The sequence below is a fragment of the Scyliorhinus torazame genome, chromosome 18 (assembly GCF_047496885.1).
Source record: "Scyliorhinus torazame isolate Kashiwa2021f chromosome 18, sScyTor2.1, whole genome shotgun sequence".
Taxonomy (NCBI): domain Eukaryota; kingdom Metazoa; phylum Chordata; class Chondrichthyes; order Carcharhiniformes; family Scyliorhinidae; genus Scyliorhinus; species Scyliorhinus torazame.
Genome location: NC_092724.1, coordinates 159,267,580 through 159,293,499, shown reverse-complemented (window position 1 = coordinate 159,293,499; position 25,920 = coordinate 159,267,580). Strand labels below are relative to the sequence as shown.

At 50.7% G+C, this 25,920-nt stretch overlaps 1 protein-coding gene across 10 annotated transcripts in view; it reads right to left on the bottom strand.

Annotated features, from left to right (window-relative positions):
* cep112 (centrosomal protein 112) overlaps positions 1-25,920 on the bottom strand; it is an 804,780-nt gene that overhangs the window by 251,080 nt on the left and 527,780 nt on the right. For all 10 annotated transcript variants that reach the window (XR_011936273.1, XM_072483741.1, XM_072483748.1 and 7 more), the window contains one exon: positions 15,403-15,633. Coding sequence is in view for 9 of the 10 variants with exons in the window: in XM_072483741.1 (XP_072339842.1) it covers positions 15,403-15,633 (231 nt within the window). In the remaining variant the exon portion in view is untranslated. The remainder of the gene's footprint in view (positions 1-15,402; positions 15,634-25,920) is intronic.

Sequence of the window (25,920 nt, the reverse complement as noted above, 5' to 3'; positions counted from 1 at the left end):
TCTTTTTAATCACCGCTGACTCTCAGTCCCCGCTCTTTTTAATCACCGCTGACTCTCAGTCCCCGCTCTTTTTAATCACCGCTGACTCTCAGTCCCCGCTCTTTTTAATCACCGCTGACTCTCAGTCCCCGCCCTTTTAAATCACCACTGACTCTCAGTCCCCGCTCTTTTTAATCACCGCTGACTCTCAGTCCCCGCTCACTCTGCTGCTCTTTTTAAATATTTGCTGACTTTCAGCTTCGCCCTTTTTAAATCTCCACCCTGACACTCAGCTCCCGCTCTTTTAATCACAGCTCCCGCTCTTTTAATCACAGCTCCCGCTCTTTTTAAATCTCCGCTCTGATTCTCTGTTCCGACTCTTTCTTGCATTATAAAAGTGACACACTTCCGCTCTTTTAATCTCAGCTCTGATTGACAGCTACCGGATTTGCTGCATTATAAAAGTGACACATTTCTTTGGTTGTAAAGCATTTTGTGATGTCCTATATAAACTCAAGTCTTTTTTTCAAAGTGATACCTCATCATCCATGATTTTTTTTTTTGAAAGATAGCACCTCCAACAGTGCAACACCCCATCAGTATTGTCCTGGAGTTAACCTAGATTAGTGTGCTCAAGTGACTGCAATGGCAATTGAACTTGGAAAATTCTGACTGAGGCTAGAGTGCTACCAACTGAATCTTGGCTTACAGCAGTAACTATCTGTAAAGATTTTATGTAACAAAAATCAGAAATCAAATCACAAGTTAAAAATGTAATTCTGAGCTGGAAGAGCAACGGTGCAGCAGAACAACCAAAGCAATCTGACTGGCTGCGTGTGGGTGGCGAGGTTTCAGGGCATGCAACTTCGGAACTGAGGTTTCAGGACACGCACTTCAGAAAAATCAGACCATAAGTCGGCGCTCCTTCTCCCGGCATACAAGCAGAAATGCAAGCAGGAGAATCCGGTTAAGTAGGTCGTGCAGTGCTAGTCCGAAGCAACAGAAGCGCTCCTTCGTGACTGCTTGGAGTCAGTGGACTGGACCATATTTAAGAACTCTGTGACCAACCTAAACGAGTATGCCACCACCGTCACAGATTTTATCAGCAAGTGCGCGCCAAAGAAGATAGGTGGGGCAGGCAATAAACAAAGAAATAACTGATGCATGTAAAAATGGTACAGCAGTTATCATGGGGGATTTTAATCTACATGTCGATTGGTTTAACTAGGTCGGTCAAGGCAGCCTTGAGGAGGAGTTTATAGAATGTATCCGCGATAGTTTCCTAGAACAGTATGTAATGGAACCTACGAGGGAACAAGCGGTCCTAGATCTGGTCCTGTGTAATGAGACAGGATTGATTAATAATCTCATAGTTAGGGATCCTCCCGGAAGGAGCGATCACAATATGGTGGAATTTAAAATACAGATGGAGGGTGAGAAGGTAAAATCAAACACTCGTGTTTTGTGCTTAAATAAAGGAGAAAGGAGATTACAATGGGATGAGAGAAGAGCTAGCTAAGGTAGACTGGGAGCAAAGACTTTATGGTGAAACAGTTGAGGAACAGTGGAGAACCTTCCAAGCGATTTTTCACAGTGCCCAGCATAGGTTTATACCAACAAAAAGGAAGGACGGTAGAAAGTGGGAAAATCGAACGTGGATATCAAAGGAAATAAGGGAAAGTATCAAATTGAAGGAAAAAGAAGACAAAATGGTAAAGATTAGTGGGAGACTAGAGGACTTGGAAATCTTTAGGGGGCAACAGAAAGCTACAAAAATAGCTATAAAGAAGAGTAAGATAGATTATGAGAGTAAACTTGCTCAGAATATAAAAACAGATAGTAAAAGTGTCTACAAATATATAAAACAAAAAAGAATGGCTAAGGTAAATATTGGTCCTTTAGAGGACGAGAGGGAGATTTAATAATGGGAGATGAGGAAATGGCTGAGGAACTGAACAGGTTTTTTGGGTCGGTCTTCACAGTGGAAGACATAAATAACATGCCAGTGATTGATGGAACTGAGGCTCTGACAGGTGAGGACCTTGAGATGATTGTTATCACTAAGGAGGTAGTGATGGGCAAGCTAATGGGGCTAAAGATAGACAAGTCTCCTGGCCCTGATGGAATGCATCCCAGAGTACTAAAATAGATGACTAGGGAAATTGCAAATGCACTAGTGATAATTTACTAAAATTCACTCGACTCTGGGGTGGTCCCGGCGGATTGGAAATTAGCAAACGTGACACCACTGTTTAAAAAAGAAGGTAGAGAGAAAGCAGGTAATTATAGGCCAGTTAGCTTAACTTTGGTAGTAGGGAAGATGCTGGAATCTATCATCAAGGAAGAAATAGCGAGGCATCTGGATGGAAACTGTCCCATTGGGCAGGCGCAGCATGAGTTCATAAAGGGCAGGTCGTACCTAACTAATTTAGTGGAATTTTCTGAGCACAGAACCAGTGCAGTAGATAACGGGGAGCCAATGGATGTGGTATATCTGGATTTCCAGAAAGCCTTTGACAAGGTGCCACACAAAAGGTTGCTGCATAAGATAAAGATGCATGGCATTAAGGGTAAAGTAGTAGCATGGATAAAGGATTGGTTAATTAATAGAAAGCAAAGAGTGGGGATTAATGGGTGCTTCTCTGGTTGGCAATCAGTAGCTAGTGGTGTCCCTCAGGGATCAGTGTTGGGCCCACAATTGTTCACAATTTACTTAAATAATTTGGAATTGGAGACCGGTGTAATGTGTCCAGGTTTGCAGACGACACTAAGATGAGCACTAAAGCAAAAAGTGCAGAGGATACTGGAAGTCTGCAGAGGGATTTGGATAGGTTAAGTGAATGGGCTAGGGTCTGGCAGATGGAATACAATGTTGACAAATGTGAGGTTATCCATTTTGGTAGAAATAACAGCAAAAGGGATTATTATTTAAATGATAAAATATTAAAACATGCTGCTGTGCAGAGAGACCTGGGTGTGCTAGTGCATGAGTCGCAACAAGTTGGTTTACAGGTGCAACAGGTGATTAAGAAGGCGAATGGAGTTTTGTCCTTCATTGCTAGAGGGATGGAGTTTAAGACTAGGGAGGTTATGCTGCAATTGTATAAGGTGTTAGTGAGGCCACACCTGGAGTATTGTGTTCAGTTTTGGTCTCCTTACCTGAGAAAGGACGTACTGGCACTGGAGGGTGTGCAGAGGAGATTCACTAGGTTAATCCCAGAGCTGAAGGGGTTGGATTACGAGGAGAGGTTGAGTAGACTGGAACTGTACTCATTGGAATTTAGAAAGATGTGGGGGAATCTTATAGAAACATATAAAATTATGAAGGAAATAGATAGGATAGAAACGGGCAGGTTGTTTCCACTGGCGGGTAAAAGCAGAACTAGGGGGCATAGCCTCAAAATAAGGGGAAGTAAATTTAGGACTGAGCTTAGGAGGAACTTCTTCACCCAAAGGGTTGTGAATCTATGGAATTCCTTGTCCAGTGAAGCAGTTGAGGCTCCTTCATGAAATGATTTTAAGATAAAGATAGATAGTTTTTTGAAGAATAAAGGGATTAAGGGTTATGATGCTCGGACCGGAAAGTGGAGCTAAGTCCACAAAAGATCAGCCATGATCTCAATGAATGGCGGAGCAGGCTCGAGGGGCCAGATGGCCTACTCCTGCTCCTAGTTCTTATGTTCCCCAACCAGAAACCATGCTTAATTGGGAGAGTGACCCCCTACTGAAGGCTAGGTCTGAGGCGTTCAATACAGGCGATCCTCACCAAAACAAGAAATCCAGATACGACCTCCGCAAAATCATCACGGGTACCAAAAGACAATATCAGAACAAGCTAGAGTCACAGACTCATGTCACAGACTCTTGTCGGTTATGGTAAAGCTTAAACAACATAATGGGCTGCAAAGCGAAGCCGAGCAGTATCTCCAGCAGCAGCGCACTCCTCCCCGATGAACTCAATGCATTCTATGCTCGGTTCAAGCAGGAAACCTTCAAACCGCTGTCAATTGCCACAGCAGCCTGGGACACACTGATACCTACCTCATAGCTCCTGAAGTCAGATCGGCCTTCCTGAAAGTGAACCCTCGGAAGGCGATGGGTCCAAACTGGGTCCCTGGTTGTGCATTCAGACCTGCGCGGACCAGCTGATAGATGTGTTCACGGTCATCTTGAACCTCGCCCTACTCCGTTCCGAGGTCCCCACCTGCTCCAATAAGACCACCATCATTCCGGTGCCAAATAAGAACCAAGCAACGTGCTTCAATGACCATCATCCCCTGACCTTGACATCGATCATTATGAAGTGCTTCGAGAAGTTGGTCATGAGGCACATCAACTCCATACTCCCAGCATACCTAGATCCACTGCAATTCGCATACCGCCACAACCGGTCGACAGGAGACACCATCTTCCTGGCCCTACACTCACCCCTAGAGCACCTCGACAACAAGGACTCCGACATCAGACTCCTATTTATTGACTACAGCTCCGCCTTAAACACCATAATCCCAGCCAACCTCATATCAAAGCTCCAAAACCTAGTACTTGGCTCGTCACTCTGCAACTGGATCCTCGGATTTCTGACCCATAGACCACAATCAGTAAGGATAAACAACAACACCTCCTCCACAATAGTCCTCAATACCGGGGCCCCGCAAGGCTGCGTACTTAGCCCCCTATTATACACTCTATATACACACACACACACGACTGTGTGGCAAGATCTGGCTCCAACTCCATCTACAACTTTGCTGATGACACGACCGTTGTGGGTCGGATCTTGAACAACGATGAGTCAGAATACAGGAAGGAGATAGAGAACGTAGTGGAGTGGTGTAATGCCAACAATCTCTCCCAAAACGAAAGATGAGGTCATTGACTTCAATGTATCAATCACACCCTTTTCTGCATCAATGGTGCCGAGGTGGAGATGGTTGACAGCTGCAAATTTCTAGGTGTGCACATCACTGCCAATCTGTCCTGGTCCACCCACATCAATGCTACGACCAAGAAAACACAACAGCGTCTATACTTCCTCAGGAAACGAAGGAAATTCGGCATGTCCATATTGACTCTTACCAATTTTTACAGATGCACCAAAGAAAGCATCACAGCCTGGTGTGGCAACTGCTTGGCCCAAGACCGTAAGAAACTACAGAGGGTCGTGAACACATCCCAGTCCATCACACAAATCCACCTTCCATCCATTGACTCTGTCTATACCTCCCGCTGTCTTGGGAAAGCATATTCAAAGACCCCTCCCATCTGGCATATTTACTGTTCCAACCTCTTCCAATGGGCAGGTGATACAAAGGTCTGAGTACACGCAGTAACAGATTCAAAAACTGCTTCTTCCTTGCTGTTACCAGACTCCTAAACGACCCTCTTATGGACTGAACTGATCTCTTCACACATCTTCTCTATTGAGTAGTACTACACATCCGTATGCTTCACCCGATGCCTGTGTCTATGTTTTTACATTGTGTATTCATGTTTGCCCTATGTTTTTTTTCATGTATGGAGCGATCTGTCTGAACTGTACACAGAAAAATACTTTTCACTGTACCTCGGTACACGTGACAATAAACAAATCCAATCCAATGCAAAGCCATAAAGGACCTCATTCCAACCTCAGTCTGCAAAAAACACTTTGATCACTTTACTCCAGTAAGTGAAGGGTATCCACTTCTTTTATTATTTTAATAAAAGCCGACTGGGTCCAGGTAGCTGTGTTAATGCTCCACTTCATTGCTTTTCTGTCACGTTTCATTAGTGAGAGCGGAGACATCATGTACGTTAAGGTTTAATTTAGACAATGTGCGCACATGTGGAATGCAGCAAGAGGGGTGCAGCGCAAGAGACACATACCAAAATAATCAACAACAGATGTCCTTGAACGAGTGCTTCAACCTGAGGTATTTGCTATAATGCAGAGTGTTCAGTTTAACTGCTAAAGCCATTCACCTTGCTCCTGGAAAACCTCATCATGTCATCTGGGGACCTGGCAGCTGAGAAACCCTAGTCAGACATAGAGGGCACGTTTCAACGGAAAAAAGTCCCTGTCCAGTTTTGGGTACTGCAGTTGCCAGGAAACAGTCCATTTTGTCTGGCTGCCCCGATCTCCGCCCCCACGATTTCTTTTTTTTACAAAAGTATTTTTATTCAAATGTTTAGCATGTTAACATTTTACAAAACAAAACAAAACCATTACACCCCCAAATCCAATAAACCCTGCACCCAAACCGCACCCCCCCCCCCCCCCCCCCCCAACAGTTTACGATAATCAGCTCTCCGAAATACAAAATAAATAAATCCCATCCCTTGTGGAACCCCTCATTTTCCTCCCTTAGGGCAAATTTCACATTCTCAAGATGTAAGAACTCCTTTAGATCGCCCCAGCCACGCCGCGCACAGGGTGGAGAAGCTGACCTCCACCCCAACAGAACCCGCCTGCGAGCAATCAACGCGGTGAAGGCTAAAATATCCAGCATGCCAGGCTGACAGTGCCAAGGTGCAAGAGGGAGTGCCAGGGTGCCACGCTGCCCTGTTCCTGACCACCCGGAGGTCTATAATGGCCTGGGAGACCCTCCCAGGTATCATTACGACTGGTTCATGTTTGTGGAAACCAGTACTAACTCGCATCCTGCGGACTCTCCCAGGTGTGGCCATTAGGTCCCAGAGGCCAGGGGAATCCTGTAAATGTGTATTTCAGCAAATCTCCACTGCTCCTCCATTTCAAACAAACCAAACCTCCCTGTGGTTCTCTAATCCTGTACCCACATTTTCCTCCAATTCCATCTCCCTCTTCAAATTCATCTTCTCCATAAATCCCTTCTCATGCTTATATGATCCAATTCCCTCTAAATTGCCACGGCTAACTTCTTTTCGTGACCCCCATGCCAGCTGATATTTTGTCCAAAATGCTTAATTCCTACTTTCTGGTTCCTTATCTCTCCCCAAATTATTATTGCTTCTTCATTTGCAATAACCTGCAGTATCGTAACATGTCAAGTATTTTCTGATAGCTCATTACATCAAATCTGTTACTGTTCTCCCAATCCATTTAACCGTCATCTCCTCAAAAGGTTTCTCAAATATAATCTTTTTTTCTAAAATCTGCACTGGCTGCATCTAATTTTTTTTCTCCTCGGATAGACATTTAATTTGAATTTTAATTAGAGATTCCAAAATCTTTCCTACCACAGATGTTAAACTTATTGGCCTGTAATTACCTGAGTTAGCTATGTCTCCTTTTCGGAAAATGGGTATTGCATTGATCACTCTCCTGTTCTATGGCAAATGGCTACTCTCCAAGAAGCCTGAAATAAAAGTTCTAAGGCCGTTGCTATTTCTTCTCCCATTTCCTTCGAGCCCTTTACTGTATCCCATCAGCTCGAGGCACTTTGTTTTGCTTTCGCTTGCGAACTATTCATGATAGTAGCTCTCTTTTAGCTTTCAACCAATTCAGGTTCACCTTCTCCCCACTATCCTTCTCTTTTGTTTCAGTAATTGTTGGATATCTCAAACGAGATTGCAAGACTCCATCTGTTTGACCCAAAGTAAATTGTCACTGTGTCAGAATTACTGCAGGAAAGATTGACCTATAAGTAGTTACAGTTTGATAAGGATTTAAGAATACAAGCAGAAACTGTACAAATGAGAAGAGAAGAAAGTTCTGCGGCCAGATTCGCCGTTCCTGAGACTAAGGGCTGGATTCTCCAATTTTGAAGCTATGTCCGGAGAAAGTGTCGAGTTTTACAATGAAAAAGTGGGAGCCGCCCCGCACTGATGCCCTGCCCGGTGGGGGGCTAACAACCACGCCACATAAAACTCCCAGCGTTCCCACGGCCGGAAAATTGCCGGGTCCATGGCCGCGCATGCAAACAATGACGGCATGCAGCGGTCGTGCCGTACAACATGGCGCCGGCCGTGTGCGGACCCGAACTGCCAGTTAGTGGGACACCCCCTCGCCACCTCCTTGGACACCCCCCACCAGTCGCTCCCAACCCTCGCCAAAGGCCCCCGTCAGCAGTACGGCTCCCGCCTGACTGTGGCGGCGCTGGACACAATCCGCAGCTGCCACGGCGGGTTTACGAAAACACAGACCACACGCGACCCGCGCTGTCGGGGACTCGGCCCATTGGGACCGAGCATCGTGGGAGGGCCTCAAAGCAAAGCGCTGATGTCATCGCAATGGTGTGCGCGTTGATGACACCGATTTGGAGGGTGCAGAGCAGCCGGAAAACAGCGCCGGTCCCGATTCGGTCGCAAACCGGGATTCTCCGCTTGATCGCAGAATACAATTTTGGCATCGGGCAATGGAGACTCCCGCCCTAATTGTTGACACCGGGGCAGGATTAATGGAGTTCTGCAACAGCAAAATCGGCGCCAGCTGGACCAATTGAAAGACCGCCAAGGGGCTAGCAGTGGCCCCACATGCAACACAATTGATCAAATGAGAAACGGGCCAGATTGACACTCTGGAGGCCGACAAGCTGCAGCCGCATATACAAACCTCAGACCTCACACACACCATCCCAGCCAACAAGATGGCAGCAAGACGCGCAGCCCCAAGATTCACTGACACGAAATGTGAGAGCCTGCTGGACACTGTGGAGGAGATGCGGGAGACCCTGTACCCCGAGTGGGAAGGAGACTACCAGCCGCTGCCGTTTGCTGGGCCTGAGCGCAGGTGGCAGAGGTGGTCAGTGCCATGAGCACCACTCTTCGGAACGGCCAGCAGGGCCGGAAAAAACTGCACATCCTTCTCATGGAGGCCAGGGTGAGTAGGCAGCAGCGTGCCCCTGGCACCAATCCACATCCCACTCACCCGTAACCCCACCCTCCCACCCTCACCCAGAGGGCGGGCAAACCCCCACCCTGCACCACATGTTGGCACCCAGAATGGCCGCCGTGTCTGGGTGCTCTGGGCCCTGAAGTCACCACCTACCCACCGCTGGGCTGCATGCGTCAGATTGTCTAACACTGTGTGTTTTCTGTTCCCCCTGCCAGGAGAAGGACCCACAGAACCGCCGGGAGTGGAAGGAGACTGGAGGGGGACCGCCGGACCTGCGGCCCCTCACCGCAGCATAACAGAGGGCACTGGACGTGGTCGGTGGGCCTGAGGAAGGGCAGTCGACGTAGGTGGAGGTCGGCATCGGACGAGGAGGTAAGACCCTGCTGAGGTGCAGTTCCCCATGGCACATGTGTCATCCCCTGTTTTGTTATGCTCTTGACGTAGCATAAGCTGTTTCCTTGTTGTACACTCTGACAAAGGAAGGTTCAGACCTGGAGATAGCTTTAACACATTTATTAAACTATTAACAATTCTCCTACTTGGATTCAACTTCCTGTTAATCCTGCTATAGCTACTCAGACTAACTAACCAGTCTGCTACAATCCACGTGGTGGGTGTGATGTGTTTCAATCAACCCTGTCTGTACTCACTAAGTGTCTCCACTGGAAAGAGAAAGATCATGTGTGCTGTGTCCTTATGTATGGGTGTGTGTAATGCCCCCCTGTGGTAGTGTCACGTCTGGGTGTATCTTGACTACCATTGGTCATGTCCTATCTTACTGACCTATTGGTTGAATGTCTGTGTGTCATGATGTCTCTGGTGCTCCCTCTGGTCTTTATCTAGTCTAAGTGTATTTACATTAACCCCTTGTGTATTTACAGTGATGCATATCACCACACTCCCCTCCAGCACCACCCCCACACCTCCTCTCCACCACCACGCCCACACCACCGATACAAACCCTCTCCACCCCTACAGCCCCTCCCCACACCCACCCTGCCCCCACCACACCCACTCCCCCCTGGACCGCAATGCAATAATGCGTCTTGTCTTCTGTCTTGCAAGAGCTGCTGGTGATAGCACAGGCCCTTCTGTTGTCCCTTGCCCCCAGCCCCAGCCACAGTCAGAACCCCATGTGTCGAGCAGCAATGACAAACACTGACACGGATGGGAGCCCTCGTCCCGCATCCTAATGCATCCCAGAAACACTGACACGGACGGGAGCCCTCGTCCCGCACCCCGATGCACTCCAGAGCTCGAGTGCAGGGAAGACACTGACTTCCCATCTCAACTGTCTCCTACACCCTCCAACATCCCAGAGACACTTAACTCAATTGGGCACTTTAGTGAAGAGGCTCCTGGGACACTATCTGGTGCGCATCACACAGCTGATTCGGAACAGCAGGTGAAGGTAGGAACTCCCAAGGGGGTGGATGGTCGGAGGGCAGGCCGATCCCATTGACGAGCTTCTGTCTCAACGGGTTTCAGGTTTCCTGAACGGATGGTCCCATCGTTGTGCAGATGCAGTCACAAAGCTAGGGACTGCATGAGGGGTTGCCGGCGAGCATCCAGCACCTGCAGGTGCAGTTGGAGGAGTCCAGAAATCCAGGAGCAGTAGGTGGTGCCGACCATGCATTCCACCCAGGAAAACACGCATGGATGGCGTCCGCAGTCAAGGCCTTCGGAAGTGAAGGTTTCGGCCATGGATCAGCATGTCCAAGGCCTGGGGCACTCTGTGCAGGCGGTGGCCCAGGGCAGGGCTGCCCTATCACAGAGAGCTATATCCCTGAGTCACCTGAACATTGCAGTGGCGAACTGAACGTGTCCCAAGCAGAGTGGGCCATGGCTGAGGGCGTGAGTGGCATTGTCCTGGAACTGGCCAACTTGGCACAGACACTGAGGGAGGTGGGCCAGTCCCAGAGGGAGATGGCATAGTGACTGGCTGATGAGGCACAGACCCAGAAGGTAGTGGCACAGTCACAGCGTGACATGGCACAGTCCCAGACAGAGGTGGTAGCTCCCTGTGCCCCATGGCCGTGAGCATGCAGGTCCTGGTCGAGACAAGAGCAGGCCTCCAGGACTGGTAGCACCAGGTGGCGGGGGGGAGTCTGAGAGATTAGCTCCGTTTGCACCCCTATCCCATGGAGTAGCCCAGGGGCCATTGGGCACCCTCGGCCTCAAAGAGGCCAGGAACTGTTGAGTGTGCCAGGATGAAGGCGTTGTGCACACTGCCCAGGTATCGGCCGCAGGTGTGCTTGATGCGCATCTTATGGTCACATTCAGCTGCACATTGGCTTGTGAAGAGCGGCCTGTCATCTGCAGGTGCTCGTAGAGCGACATGCATCCTGTCGATCACCCCCTGGACCAGGGGCATCTCGGCAAGGGAGGCGAATCCTGCTGCCCAGGGATCCTGGTGGGCTCGGTCCACATTGAAATGGATGTATTGTGCCAACCGAGCATATAGGGCCTCTGTGACGGCGTGGACGCTCCTGTGGATCGGGTTCTGTGACATCCATGGACAGGTTCCCACTTGGTGCCTGGAAAGACCCTGTGCCGTAGAAGTTCAGGGCGACCACTTGGAGAGGGTGTCCTCCCCCATTCCCGCGTAGTGCCATGTGCGGCATGATCTGGTGGATATGTCACACCGTCCCCCTGTTCAGCCGGAGTGTGCGACGGCAGGACCAATCCTGAAGGTCTTCGAATGACAGGCGCTGCCGGTACACGCGAGGCAGCTCCAGCTTGTACAGCCTCAGTACATCCTCTCGGGCTGCGGCGACTAGCAGGAAGGCCACCACTGCTGGTTGAATTCCAATATCCATTGTCTGCAGGGGGTGCAAGGCAGACATGTTAGCACCCCCGTGCCCAACCAGGTCCAACGCGCTACATGGCGGCTCGGTTGGCACTGCGGACCCTCCCCCCACATGTTCCCCTCCCACCTTCCCGCATCACAGGCATCATTGGTGCCCAGCACTGGTGGGGCCTCTGGTTCTAGCGCCCGTCCCTGCTGCCAGGGGTACCTTTGGCTGGCGCTGCCCTTGCCAGTGGTACCCTCTGAGGCCCTCATCCATACCCCCCCCTCCTATAGGGGCTAACGTGGGCGTTGCCCTTGGGTGAGCCATGTGATGCCTTGCCGGCAGGTGGCGGCTGGTTAGAGGGGGGTGGGGGTGGTATGGCAGAGTGTGCGATGCGGGGGTGGTGGGTGGAGTGCAGGGGTGGTGGAGTCCATACGCCGGTGAAACTCTGCTGAACCACGGGCCACGGTGGGTGGTCAGTGGGGTATGTAGCAAGGTGGCTCCCTTGCAGGGCACGGCGATGGTGGTCCATGTGTGGACACAATCCCAGTCCCATGGGGGGTCACCCCAGCTCTGGCTCCATGTCCCATCCCCCCGTAACCACCCCACCACCCCATCCCGGGCATGGCAGCGCCACCCCCCGCCAGCCGGCCTGGCAGCACACAGTCCTGCCTCTGCATGTCCTTCCTCCTCTCTCGTCCTCATCAGTCACTGCGCCTGTTTCACGATTTTTAAAAGCACAAGTGAACCTCACCGTTGGGAATTCGCCCCGGTGGAGGTGGAGAATTGCAGAGGCTCCAAAGTATACTGGGTCGGCCCCGCTCATGATATGCAAACGGTGTTCACTTTACATGTGGAGTGGAACGCATTGACGCCGCTGCCGAGGCACCGGAGAATTGTGATTTGTCAATTTGTGAACCCATCACCAGCCACGATTTTGGTGTCATAAACGATCTCTGCCCAACCGCCTTTCCCGATTTCGGTGTCGGCCGACGGAGAATCCTGCCCCTGAAGTCTCTCATAGAATTGTACCGCATAATGCACGAAAATCTCACAAATCTGCTGCTTCGCAATATGTTTGAAATCATTTGCAAATATTACTAATTTATAGATATCAGGGGCGGGATTCTCTGACCCCCTGCCGGGTCGGAGAATCGCCGGGGGCTGGCGTGAATCCTGCCCCCGCCGGTTGCCGAATTCTCTGGCACCGGATATTCGGCGGGGGCGGGAATCGCGGCACGCCAGTTGGCGCACCCCCACCCCCCCCGGTGATTCTCCGGCCCGGAGTCCCGCTGCTGGAATGCCTGTCCAGCCGGCGTGGATTAAACCACCTCTCTTACCGGCGGGACATGGTGGCGCGGGCGGGCTCCGGGGGGGGGGGGGTGACCTGGCCCGCGATCGGAGCCCACCGATCCGCGGGCGGGCCTGTGCCGTGGGGGCACTCTTTTCCTTCCGCCTTCACCATGGTCTCCACCATGGCGGAGGCGGAAGAGACCCCCTCCACTGCGCATGCGCGGGGATGCCGTGAGCGGCCGCCGACGCTCCCGCGCATGCGTCGCCCGGCAAAGTCAGTTTCGCGCCAGCTGGCGGGGCACCAAAGGCCTTTCCCGCCAGCTGGCGGGGCGGAAATCAGTCCGGCGCGGGCCTAGCCCCTCAAGATGCGGAGGATTATCCATAGAATTTACAGTGCAGAAGGAGGCCATTCGGCCCATCGAGTCTGCACCGGCTCTTGGAAAGAGCACCCTACCCAAGGTCAACACCTCCACCCTATCCCCATAACCCAGTAACCCCACCCAACATTAAGGGCAATTTTGGACACTTAAGGGCAATTTATCATGGCCAATCCACCTAACCTGCACTTCTTTGGACTGTGGGAGGAAACCGGAGCACCCGGAGGAAACCCACGCGCACACGGGGAGGATGTGCAGACCGATGCACAGTCCGATGCCGGACTGATTCGCGCCGATTTTGGTGCCGGTCGGCGGACATCGCGCCGATTGCGGAAAATTCCACCCCAGATGTGCACTAATTCTTCTGACACAAACTACACCAGCGAATAAACTGTAATACCATTAGGTGGTGGAGTCCATTGGAGCAGCATGCAATAGGAAACATGGGTTCCTCATTTTAAGACACTTGTGGTAGTGATGTTTCCCAAGCTGGGAGAAGTTTGAGAGAAACAAGAAGACAATATGCCGTCTGGCAACTGTCTCATTGTAGCATCGTTAAAGACTGGCAACAGGTTCTTGTCATTCACTGGGCATGGTTGCTTTTGGAAAACTAGCAGAAAGAAAACTGATTTCCTCATTCCACACTTTTATACTGAGTAATTATTTTTTAAACAGTGCTTATTTAGCCAGTGATGTGATGATCTTAGTTCTTCCCTTAGTCAGCATTTCACAGACACAATAAACTGTCCGACTACTTTCAACTCCAACGTATATGTTTACAGTGTCTATAGAAGTAGGAGACCACATAACACTTCAATCAGATTCACTTTGAAATAGTTTCAAGTGGTTGAACTTTTCTCATGAGATAAGATTCTCATTGCCTATTGACACATGACTTCAACCCATCAACTTCAAAACGATTTATCCTGCCAGATAAACCACACAACTCTAATAAAAATAAATCCTTGATACATTCACATGATATCTTCGACAGCAAGAAACTGAAGTCATGACAGGGAGGCTCAAAATCGAAAGCTTTGGGGGACTAAAAAGAGAAATAGGTCATACCACTCTACAGTAAACAGCATAGACTTCTTCAGAAGCTCAGGTCAGAATGTACTTCATTGTTACTACATAGAATGTCAGAGTTAAACAACAGCATCGTTGGCTATTTCAAATTGCAAAGAAAATTCTGTTCTGTTTGAATATCACTTGACTGGCAACTAGATGCCTCAAAATACAGTCATTAACGCTGCATACACTTTACATTTAAAGTTTGATGATTGCAGAACTAGTTAAATCAGGCTCAACATTTCAAAATTAATCTATTTCAGTGAATTTTACAAATGGAGCATAAAAAGCTGGGCACATTCAGGTTTGTCAACAGCATGTTTTATTCAGTCCTTGGATAAGGGAGATGAGGAAAAATAATAATTCAAGTTGAACAATTTCAAATTTCTATCTTTTCCATCTCATATTATTCCAATCACTTGACCAAAATCACAAATGGGTTCCTTTAACTGAGTGAAGTATCATTAAAGCAAGTTATTCCTAACCATTGTTATGGCATTTTAAGAATTGAAATCATGCTGAAAAAAGTGACGATCTACACAATCCAAAATACAAATAAGCTCTGGAGTTCCTTCACAAACCTCTCCGGTTCTCTACCTCCTTCTTTAAGATGCTCCTTAAAACCTAACTCTTTTGCCAAGCTTTTGGTCACCTGTTCTACCATATTTTCACACAGCTCGATATCAAATTCGGTTTGGTAATCAATCCTGTGAAATGTCTTCGGACCAATATTTCCTTTCCGTCTCAGAGGTGCATGGCTGCACAGCAGTCCAGAACTTATTCTGCCGGGGACAAACAGGCTGCGCACAAGAAGCAGTCCCTTTAAGGTGTGAGCGTGAACAGCCATGCAACAACCTTAGAGGGACCACACAATGCAACAAACAGGCCACTCACAGAAAAGGTTACAGGGAACTCACTTGGGCACTTAATTATGTTATTGGTACTGTATAAATGTATGCTCTTATGGAAGTTTATTATTTAAATTGCATCATGTGCTTCTTCTATCATCTGCATCATTTGTTTCTGTGCAAACGGGGCAATCTACCATGGTCACGGTATTCAGAAATTATAAACACAGAAACAATCTACCTACCTTTTCTACAGCATGTTCCATTTCGGCAGCATTTGTCTTCTGCAACTCCAGTTTCATCTTTTCCATCTCAGCTTTCAGCTTGTTGACGGTAGCTTCGTGATCTCGCAAAGCTTTCTGCCTCTCCTCCTCGCGTAGTAGTCCCAATTCTACTAGCTGTTGCTTCCTCTGTGAGTTGACCTGGATAAGTTCTTCACGTAGTTGGTGGACCTGGCTCTCCAACTCTGCAATAGTCTGTGAAAGTAGCAACAGTCTCTTTTAATTATTCGATTCGGCCACAAATCTACATTTGATCACAATATCTCATCAAAAATGGTAAAAATACAAAAAATCCTTATTTGTCAGTGCAATCACCCCTGACTCCCCCCGCCCCCCCTCCAGTCCCTGGCGCATCTGGTGGGCAGCGGGCTGAACAGAGTGGCACCACACACCACCTGGGACACCCAAGAGACCGTTAGGCTCGTCCAGGCCCGATTGTTCCAGAGGACGGTTTCCAAAGGGGACCCAGGTCACAGGTGGGGAATTGCAGGAGGCCGCCTCAACCCCTGGGCTGATTGCAAAGGGGGGCGCTGCGGTGTGGGGGGGGGGGGGTCGTTGGAGATTGGCACAGGCCAGGGCCCCCAGGTCAGCCACCGCTCACCGCCCCAGTACACGGCCCTGGTCCATGACACCGCCCCCCATCCTTCTCCATCCCAACCCCCTCCCCCCACACCGAGTCCCCGCCTCCGCTACCCCAAGGATTTGGTTGGACCATGTGATGGAATGGCCAGCTCACATGCAGGGATCATCCAGGTGTACGGTGGAAAGTGTTACCGTGGACAGGAGTCAGACATCAAACAGAGTATCAGAGCTCATCGCAGAGTGGATCATCATCCTCTATCCCATGGAACCAACCCACTATTACTGCCAATCCAGGGCCCATATCCCATAGTGAGGCAGGTAGAAATTACGGAGCGGGTTGCAGGTGCCGAGGGAGAGGTTGGTGCAGGGAGGGTGGCCATGAGAGGGCGTAGTCAGCTGGGGCATGGGAGTTGTGCGGGTAGAATCCCTATAGTGCAGGAGGAGGCCATTTGCCCATCGAGTCTGCACTGATCCTCGAAGAGCACTCTATCTAGGTCCACCCCCCTGCCCTAATCCCATAACCCCACTTAACCTGCACACCTTTGGACATAAGGGGCAATTTTAGCATGGCATATCCACCTAACCTGCACATGTTTGGTTAATCAGTAAATGCAGTTGCCATTATAGAATCATAGAATTTACAGAGCAGAAGGAGGCCATTCAGCCCATCGAGTCTGCACCGGCTCTTGGAAAGAGCACCCTACCCAAGGTCAACACCTCCACCCTATCCCCATAACCCAGTAACCACACCCAACACTAAGGGCAATTTTGGACACTAAGGGCAATTTATCATGGCCAATCCACCTAACCCGCACATCTTTGGACTGTGGGAGGAAACCGGAGCACCCGCAGGAAACCCACGCACACACGGGGAGGATGTGCAGACTCCGCACAGACAGTGACCCAAGCCAGAATCGAACCTGGGACCCTGGAGCTGTGAAGCAATTGTGCTATCCACAAGGCTACCGTGCTGCCACGGGGCATATAGATCAATTATCTAATCTCAATGAGGGCAGCAGTTCAAGTGACGTAGCTGCGCAGTGGGCAGATCTGCCAAGATCCTGTGACTAGACAGCACAGTAGTGCAGTGGTTAGCACCGCTGCCTCATGGCGCCGATCCCAGGTTCGATCCCAGCTCTGGATCACTGTCCGTGTGGAGTTTGCACATTCTCCCCGTGTTTGTGTGGGTTTCGGCCTCACAACCCAAAGATATGCAGGGTGGGTGGATTGGCCAAGCTAAAATTGCCCCTTAATTGGAAAAAATGAATTGGGTACACTAAATTTAGATTAAAAAAAGATCCTGGGACTATGCTGTATTCGAGACATGTACCTGTGAACATTCAGCAAAGACAGGTTCAGGCTTAGCTGTGATGCCCCCAAAGATGAACAGCCTGGTGACACTTGCTGTCCAAGCTTATCAATGTGAAATGGTTACTTAGGCGAAATACAGGAGTGTGGCCAACAGCTGCAAATGCTATCTCAGCAGGCAGCAGTGCCTTCAGGAAAACGTGGCCCTTTGTCTGATGAAGGAGCGCTGTTTTACCGATGGTGATTAGCAAAGGTAAAGTCACCACAGTCCCAGATGACCATAGGCTGATTTCCCCTTTGAGGGGGAGAGTTGACTGGTGGTGGTTTAACGTGAAGATCACCACACCTCAGATGAGTGACAAGGTTGAGAAGGCAGGGCCTTCGTGAATAACCTCAGCTGGAACGGGAATTGAACCCATGCTTGTTCTGCATCACAAACCAGCTGTCTAGCCCCCTGAGCTAAACCGGCCCCAAATCAAAGTGGAGAATTTGGGCACAGGCCAACTCATAGCTGGAATGCACTGTGGCAAGATGCAATTTTGCTCACCACTGACTTGAGTGAAGGTGTGAAAAGTGTCACCTAAATTGCTGTATACAGAAGAACAAAACTAAAAGTAGAGTCAACGAAGGAACAATCTCATTCGATGTTGAGAGCCAGTAATGAATGCTGAGAAACAAATTTTTAAAAATTGAATTAACCAAGTTTCAACTGATTGTTGGATCCGCTTATGACAGTTAAGAAAATCTATGATGCCTGTTGGAATTTAAAACAAATATTCTTGGGATGTGGGGATCTCAGGCAAGGTTGGCACTTATTGCCCAATCCCTATTTGCCCTCGAGAGGATGCTGGTGTTGAGCTATGTCCTTGAACTACAGCAGTCCATATGATGATGGTGCTCCTATTGTGGTAACAAGTGCAATAACGTGCACAGGGCACATCCAGCTGGGGATGATTGTTTCCCCATCCTCATTGGGAGTGCGAGCTCTCCCGCTAGGGATCGGGTAGCTTATCAGTGCTGGTATAAAAGGTCGACCAGTGTGGAGCGGACCAGAAAGGAGAGAGAACTCGGTGTGGTGTAACTGGGCCTTGTGTAGATAATGTTGTTGGTAAATAAATGTCTTCACTACAACTCGCTGTGGACTCTCTGTGCCTTATTAAACTGGCGACGAGGGTAAAACTGGATTTGTCGATGTGCAGCCTGTCCGGCAGAGCCACCTTCCCAAATTTCTTTTTGGACTAAGGTACGGAGTTTGTTGATTTGCATGCTGCTGCTCGGGCATTTGGATGTTTTTGAACCTGGTATGGACTTCTGGAATCAGTGCACAGAGTGTCTGCGGTGCTTTTTCTGAGCCAGTAGTGACATAGAAAACAGGTGCCGGCCCAAGGTTTTGCTGCCGACCTGTGGGGAGAGTACAATTGGAGTGCTCCGGGGCCTTAAGTATCCGGCAATACTGGATGCGGTATCATCTGACCGACTTATGATGGTGGCGTAATGTTTCTGTCTGTCTCTATCTATCATCGTTTTGCGATACTGGTCAATGTGGCGGAATGCTCCTCTTGGGAATCCATTGTTGAGTTTGCTGCTGGAAATTTCGAGCCTCACTGAAGTTGTAAGTGCGGCACTGTATTGACAGACATGTTCCGCGACCGATTGGTCTGCGGAACGCATAACAATGACATTCTAACAGAGAGCTGACGGTTACCGTGTGGCTGAAAGATTTGCAAATAGAGACACAAATAGGTCGTACGCTCTGGGTGGAGGCGACTGGTGCACAGACGCGACGACCCTCATTTGAACATGTTGAAGGGTGTTATTGCACTACTGATAAGCACATTGAAGACTCCATTGCCATTGCGTTGTCTGGTTCATTCCTCACGGGAATGTTGACCTTGTGGTGGTGTGCATTTTATTTTTTGCAATGCAGTTTCATGTGACTTTGAAAGGAGTATAGAAAGAGCTTCGGAGCAACAGCTCCCTGGCATTCCGGTAGGCGTTGATGATTTTTCCACGTTAGCGCTGTAAGGGGTGTTTGGGAGATATGGGATATGGAGCTGGACATTGTCAGGCGCTGCCCCCCCATGTGGTCCCCCTGTATCTTGGAAGGAGTGCTGTGGCAATTCAGGCCTTGGGTCGATGAGTCAGACACCATCGCCGTGCCACATGCATCCCAGGCTCGGCTGTTGGTGACTTTTTAAAGTTCGTTCATGGGACGTGGGCTTTAGCATTCAGGTACAGAAAGAAATTAGGAAAGCAATCGGCATGTTGGCTTTTATTGCAAAGGGATTGGAATACAAGATTCTAGAAGTCGGTGCTCTAATTCAGGATTGTCCAAGATACAGCCCTTTGGCCGGATGTGGCCTGCAATGCTCCTCTACTCAGCCCCAGGGGATAGTTTTCAAAATTCATATCAATCAGTCGAGTTTCAATTTAAGACTTTCGAGTAGCTCCTCAAATCAGAGGTTGATTTGCTCCTGTGTTTGCTGCTGATAAGCTGATTAGTGAGCATATCAGCAGTAATGAGGGAGATAAGCAGTCTCTGATTGGTGAGCATTCAAGTCTGCCGGATGAGAGAAATGAAGATATATTGAGTCTAGAGCTCTGGGAATCAAACTAACTCGGTGCTGGAGTGGGGAGCCAGGCTTGGCGGGACTGGAGTGGGGAGCCAGGCTTGGTGAGACTGGAATGGGGAGCCAGGCTTGGTGGGGCTGGAGCGGGGAGCCAGGCTTGGCGGGCCTGGAATGGGGAGCCAGGCACAGTGGGACGGGAGCGGGGAGCCAGGCTTGGCGAGTCTGGAATGGGGAGCCAGGCTTGGCGGGGCTGGAGTGGGGAGCCAAGCACAGTGGGACTGGAGTGGGGAGCCAGGCTTGGCGAGGCTGGAATGGGGAGCCGGCTTGGCGGGGCTGGAATGGGGAGCCAGGGTTGGCGGAACTGGATTGGGGAGCCAGGCTTGGTGGGGATGGAGTGGGGAGCCAGGCTGGGTGGGGCTGGAGCTTGGAGCCAGGCTTGGTGGGGCTGGAGTGGGGAGCCAGGCTTGGCGGGGCTGGAGTGGGGAGCCAGGCTTGGCGGGGCTGGAATGGGGAGCCACGGTTGGCGGGACTGGAGTGGGGAGCCAGGCTTGATGGGACTGGAGTGGGGAGCCAGGCTTGGCGGGGTTGGAGCGGGGAGCCAGGCTTGGTGGGGCTGGAGCTGGGAGCCAGGCTTGGTGGGACTGGAGTGGGGAGCCAGGCTTGGTGGGACTGGAGCGGGGAGCCAGGCTTGGTGGGACTGGAGTGGGGAGCCAGGCTTGGTGGGGCTGGAGCTGGGAGCCAGGCTTGGTGGGACTGGAGTGGGGAGTCAGGCTTGGTGGGGCTGGAGTGGGGAGCCAGGCTTGGCGGGGCTGGAATGGAGATCCAGGGTTGATGGGACTGGACTGGGGAGCCAGGCTTGGCGGGGTTGGAGCGGGGAGCCAGGCTTGGTGGGGCTGGAGCGGGGAGCCAGGCTTGGCGGGCCTGGAATGGGGAGCCAGGCACAGTGCGACGGGAGCGGGGAGCCAGGCTTGGCGAGTCTGGAATGGGGAGCCAGGCTTGGCGGGGCTGGAGTGGGGAGCCAAGCACAGTGGGACTGGAGCGGGGAGCCAGGCTTGGCGAGGCTGGAATGGGGAGCCGGCTTGGCGGGGCTGGAATGGGGAGCCAGGGTTGGCGGAACTGGATTGGGGAGCCAGGCTTGGTGGGGATGGAGTGGGGAGCCAGGCTGGGTGGGGCTGGAGCTTGGAGCCAGGCTTGGTGGGGCTGGAGTGGGGAGCCAGGCTTGGCGGGGCTGGAGTGGGGAGCCAGGCTTGGCGGGGCTGGAATGGGGAGCCACGGTTGGCGGGACTGGAGTGGGGAGCCAGGCTTGATGGGACTGGAGTGGGGAGCCAGGCTTGGCGGGGTTGGAGCGGGGAGCCAGGCACAGTGGGACTGGAGCAGGGAGCCAGGCTTGGTGGGGCTGGAGCTGGGAGCCAGGCTTGGTGGGACTGGAGTGGGGAGCCAGGCTTGGTGGGACTGGAGCGGGGAGCCAGGCTTGGTGGGACTGGAGTGGGGAGCCAGGCTTGGTGGGGCTGGAGCTGGGAGCCAGGCTTGGTGGGACTGGAGTGGGGAGTCAGGCTTGGTGGGGCTGGAGTGGGGAGCCAGGCTTGGCGGGGCTGGAATGGAGATCCAGGGTTGATGGGACTGGACTGGGGAGCCAGGCTTGGCGGGGTTGGAGCGGGGAGCCAGGCTTGGTGGAGCTGGAGCAGGGAGCCAGGCTTGGTGGAGCTGGAACAGGGTTGGCGGGACTGGAGTGGGGAGCCAGGCTTGGTAGGACTGGACTGGCGAGCCAGCCTTGGCGGGACTGGAGTGGGGAGCCTGGCTTGGTGGGACTGGACTGGGGAGCGAGGCTTGGCGGGACTGGAGTGGGGAGCCAGGCTTGGTGGGGCTGGAGTGGGGAGCCAGGCTTGTTGTGGCTGGAGCTCAGGGAGCCAGGCTTGGTGGGATTGGAGTGGGGAACCAGGCTTGGTGGGGCTGGAATGGGGAGCCAGGCTTGTGGGACTGGAGTGGGGAGCCAGGCTTGGTGGGGCTGGAGCTGGGAGCCAGCCTTGGTGGGACTGGAGTGGGGAGCCAGGCTTGGTGGGGCTGGAGCTCAGGGATCCAGGCTTGGTGGGACTGGAGTGGGGAGCCAAACTTGATGGGACTGGACTGGGGAGCCAGCCTTGGCGGGACTGGAGTGGGGATCCAGGCTTGGTGGGGCTGGAGCTCAGGGAGCCAGGCTTGGCGGGACTGGAATGGGGAGCCAGGCTTGGCGGGGCTGGAATGGGGAGCCAGGCTTTGCGGGACTGGAATGGGGAGCCAGGCTTGGTGGGACTGGACTGGGAAGCCAGGCTTGGCGGGACTGGAGCAGGGAGCCAGACGTGGTGGAGCTGGAGCAGGGAGCCATACTTGATGGGGCTGGAGCGGGGAACCAGGCTTGGTTGGGCTGGAGTGGGGAGCCAGGCTTGGTGGGACTGGACTGGGGAGCCAGCCTTGGGGGGGACTAGAGTGGGGAGCCAGGCTTGGTGGGACTGCAGCAGGGAGACAGATTTGGTGTGGCTGGAGTGGGGAGCCAGACTTGGTGGGGCTGGAATGGGGAGCCAGGCTTGGTGGGACTGGAGTGGGGAGCCAGGCTTGGTGGGACTGGACTGGGGAGCCAGCCTTGGCGGGACTGGAGCTCAGGGTGCTAGGCTTGGTGGAGCTGGAGCTGAGGGAGCCAGACTTGGTGGAGCTGGAGCTCAGGGAGCCAGGCTTGGTGGAGCTGGAGCAGGGAGCCAGGCTTAGTGGAGCTGGAGAGGGGAGCCAGACTTGGTGGAGTGGGCAGCCAGACTTGGTGGAGCTGGAGCTCAGGGAGCCAGGCTTGGTGAGACTGGAGCAGGGAGCCAGACTTGGTGGGGCTGGAGCTCAGGGTGCCAGGCTTGGTGGAGCTGGAGCTGAGGGAGCCAGACTTGGTGGAGCTGGAGCTCAGGGAGCCAGGCTTGGTGGAGCTGGAGCAGGGAGCCAGGCTTAGTGGAGCTGGAGCTCAGGGAGCCAGACTTGGTGGAGCTGGAGCAGGAAGCCAGGCTTTGTGGAGCTGGAGCTCAGGGAGACAGGCTTGATGGGGCTGGAGCTCAGGGAGACAGGCTTGGCAGGGTTGGAGTGAGAAAAATATGCAAATGTAAGCCTGCTCTAATCATACAAGGCTTTGGTGAGACCACACCTGAAGTGCTGTTCCAGTTTAGGTCTCCATATTTAAGCTTGCATTGAAGGTAGTACAGCCGCAAGTTCACTGGATTGGTCCCTGTAATAAGAGGGTTGGTTCTATATTCACTGGAGTTTACAAGAACAAGAGGTGATCTAATTGAGACATACAATGGGTTTGACAGGGTAGACCATGGTTGTTTCCCCTGGCTGAGGAGTCTAAAACATGGGGCATTGTCTTAGGATAAGGGGCTGATCATTTAGGACGAAGATGAACACAAATGTCTTCACTGAAAAGGTTGTGGATCTTTGAAATTTTCTACCGCAGAAGATTGTGGATGCTCCACCTCTGAATATATTTAAGGTTGAGATAGATAGATTTTTGGTCTCTGAGGGAATCAAGAGGTATGGGGAGTGGGTGGGAAAGTGGAATTATGGCCATGATCTTTATTGAATGGCAAAGCAGACTGTGTGGTCTACTCCTGCTTCTAGTTCTAATGTTCTTATAATGGTATTATGTAGGGACGGCCAGGACTTCGACCCAGCAAGTGAAAGAGTGGTGATAAACGTCCAAGTCAGGATGATGTGGGACTTGGAGTGAGACTTGGGAGGTGTTCTCATGCACCTGCTGCCCTTGTTTTTCTAGGTGATGGTGGTCTCCAGGTAGTCTTAACCATGAAATCAAGTTTCAGTGCGGATGGTGATATCAATCTTAGTGGAAGCAGCTGTGAGGACAAATTTAACCCTTAGGAACCAAGGGATTTATCTTCAACTACGGGTCAAACATGTCTGAGAATGAGTTATCTTGAATAATTTCCAGAAATACTAACTCTATAAAGCCTTTAAAGGGATGACAACATAATAAAGCTCTCTCCAGTTTTTCAGGATTTTACTCCTGGCTCCTTGTTCTTTGATCACTTAGTACCAAAGCATTCTTCTCCATCCAAGAAGTGGGAGTAAAGAAAGCATTCGCTTTGGTCTATAGTTCCTATAAGTAGGAGTGTTGCCATGAATTGGATTGGATTGGATTTGTTTATTGTCACGTGTACCGAGGTACAGTGAAAAGTATTTTTCTGCGAGCAGCTCAACAGATCATTAAGTACATGAGAAGAAAAGGGAATAAAAGAAAATACATAATAGGGCAACACAACATATACAATGTAACTACAAAAGCACTGGCATCGGATGAAGCATACAGGGTGTAGTGTTAATGAAATCAGTCCATAAGAGGGTCATTTAGGAGTCTGGTGACAGTGGGGAAGAAGCTGTTTTTGAGTCTGTTTGTGCGTGTTCTCAGACTTCTGTATCTCCTGCCCGATGGAGGAAGTTGGAAGAGTGAGGAAGCCGGGTGGGAGGGATCTTTGATTATACTGCCCGCTTTCCCCAGGCAGCGGGAGGTGTAGATGGAGTCAATGGATGGGAGGCAGGTTCGTGTGATGGACAAACCATTGCAGGTGACTCCCTGAAATCATCTTCTTGAAGTTCAGAGAGACCAGGCATTTCTTTGGAAGATGGTGAGCATCTGTGCTGGTGAATAATTCATCATGGAGGTTTTGTGGTTGGTGCTTGGAATCAGAATATTAGTATGCATAGAATCTAGTTGATTGGTATAACCACTGTATAGACAGATACTATCCCTATGAGGACAGGAAAAATACAAATACAGAAAAAAGCAAGAATGCTAAAAATGAAAAGTCATCCCATGTACATCACTGAGGCAAAATGGCCCATATATACATCCAAGTTTATATATTCTGAAGAAATTTAAAAGTACACATTCTAAGAAGCTGTATGTGAGGTGGAATGAAAGGAACTGTAAACAACTTCAGAAAGTCGATCTTTTAAACACATTTATGGTAAAATGGCCAACGGCCTGAATCTAAGGCCCAATACTGAATTGAATACTTTAAGTTAAAACCACAATCAGAGCCACAGACAGGCCTGATGGGAAGTCAAACAATGAAATTCAAATATACTCGACAGAGACAGACAGCCAGAGCAAAGCAGGAAGATAGTCAGTCCCAATCAAATGGATCGATTGTTGTAGATTACCCAGATGAAGTCAGACTTTCTGGCACCTAGATTTCCTGCCGTTACCTGAAATGGAATAAGGTAACGTTCAGACAATGCACCTGGGGATGGATCCTGGGGTGGCGGGGGGATGGGGAAGAGTTCCTGGTGTCTTGCAGAGTTGCAAACGGCAACTCCATTGGGTGTTGCGACCCCTGCCCAGTGACCTCATTGACTGAGGGCCAGAGAAACTTCTGGAAGGGGGATAAGAAGAAGACACCTAGGGACCCAACAAAGACTCGACAAGGAGACAATGGAGAAGACTCAATGGCGGACCAGAGAATGGATGGAAGAGGCATGCGAGACCCCCCTCGTGGAAGAGGGCCCTAACACGACAGAGGTGCATAGGATTGGACCCACGGCTCGATCAAGTTCATCGGCACTGGTAATATTAGAATCTTGGGCAGATAATATTTGGGATAATTTGGGAGAATAACTGTTTTATTGTAAATAATTTTGGGTTGAATCGTGAACCTGTTTCTTCTTTTCGTTCACCTTGCAAAGAAAGGCACCAGGGTGAAACGTTTGAATAATAAAATGGAAGTGTCTGATAATTTACAGACAACACATTGAAGATGCACGTCTTGCCAGTTTTGCAATTTCAAAATGCACCTTCCAATTAGCTATACAAGAGCAAATCAAAAACCCAGAGTGCTTGTGAGCATATGTGTATGGGGAACAGCTGATATGAAGCAGGACAGCATTTCATCATGTTTATTGACTGATTATTAATGATCATGAAAGGCGATCTCAAATTTCTACATAATCAATTCAGAGCCAACACGACAGTGTTCAAGAAGCACCGAGGTAGCATACA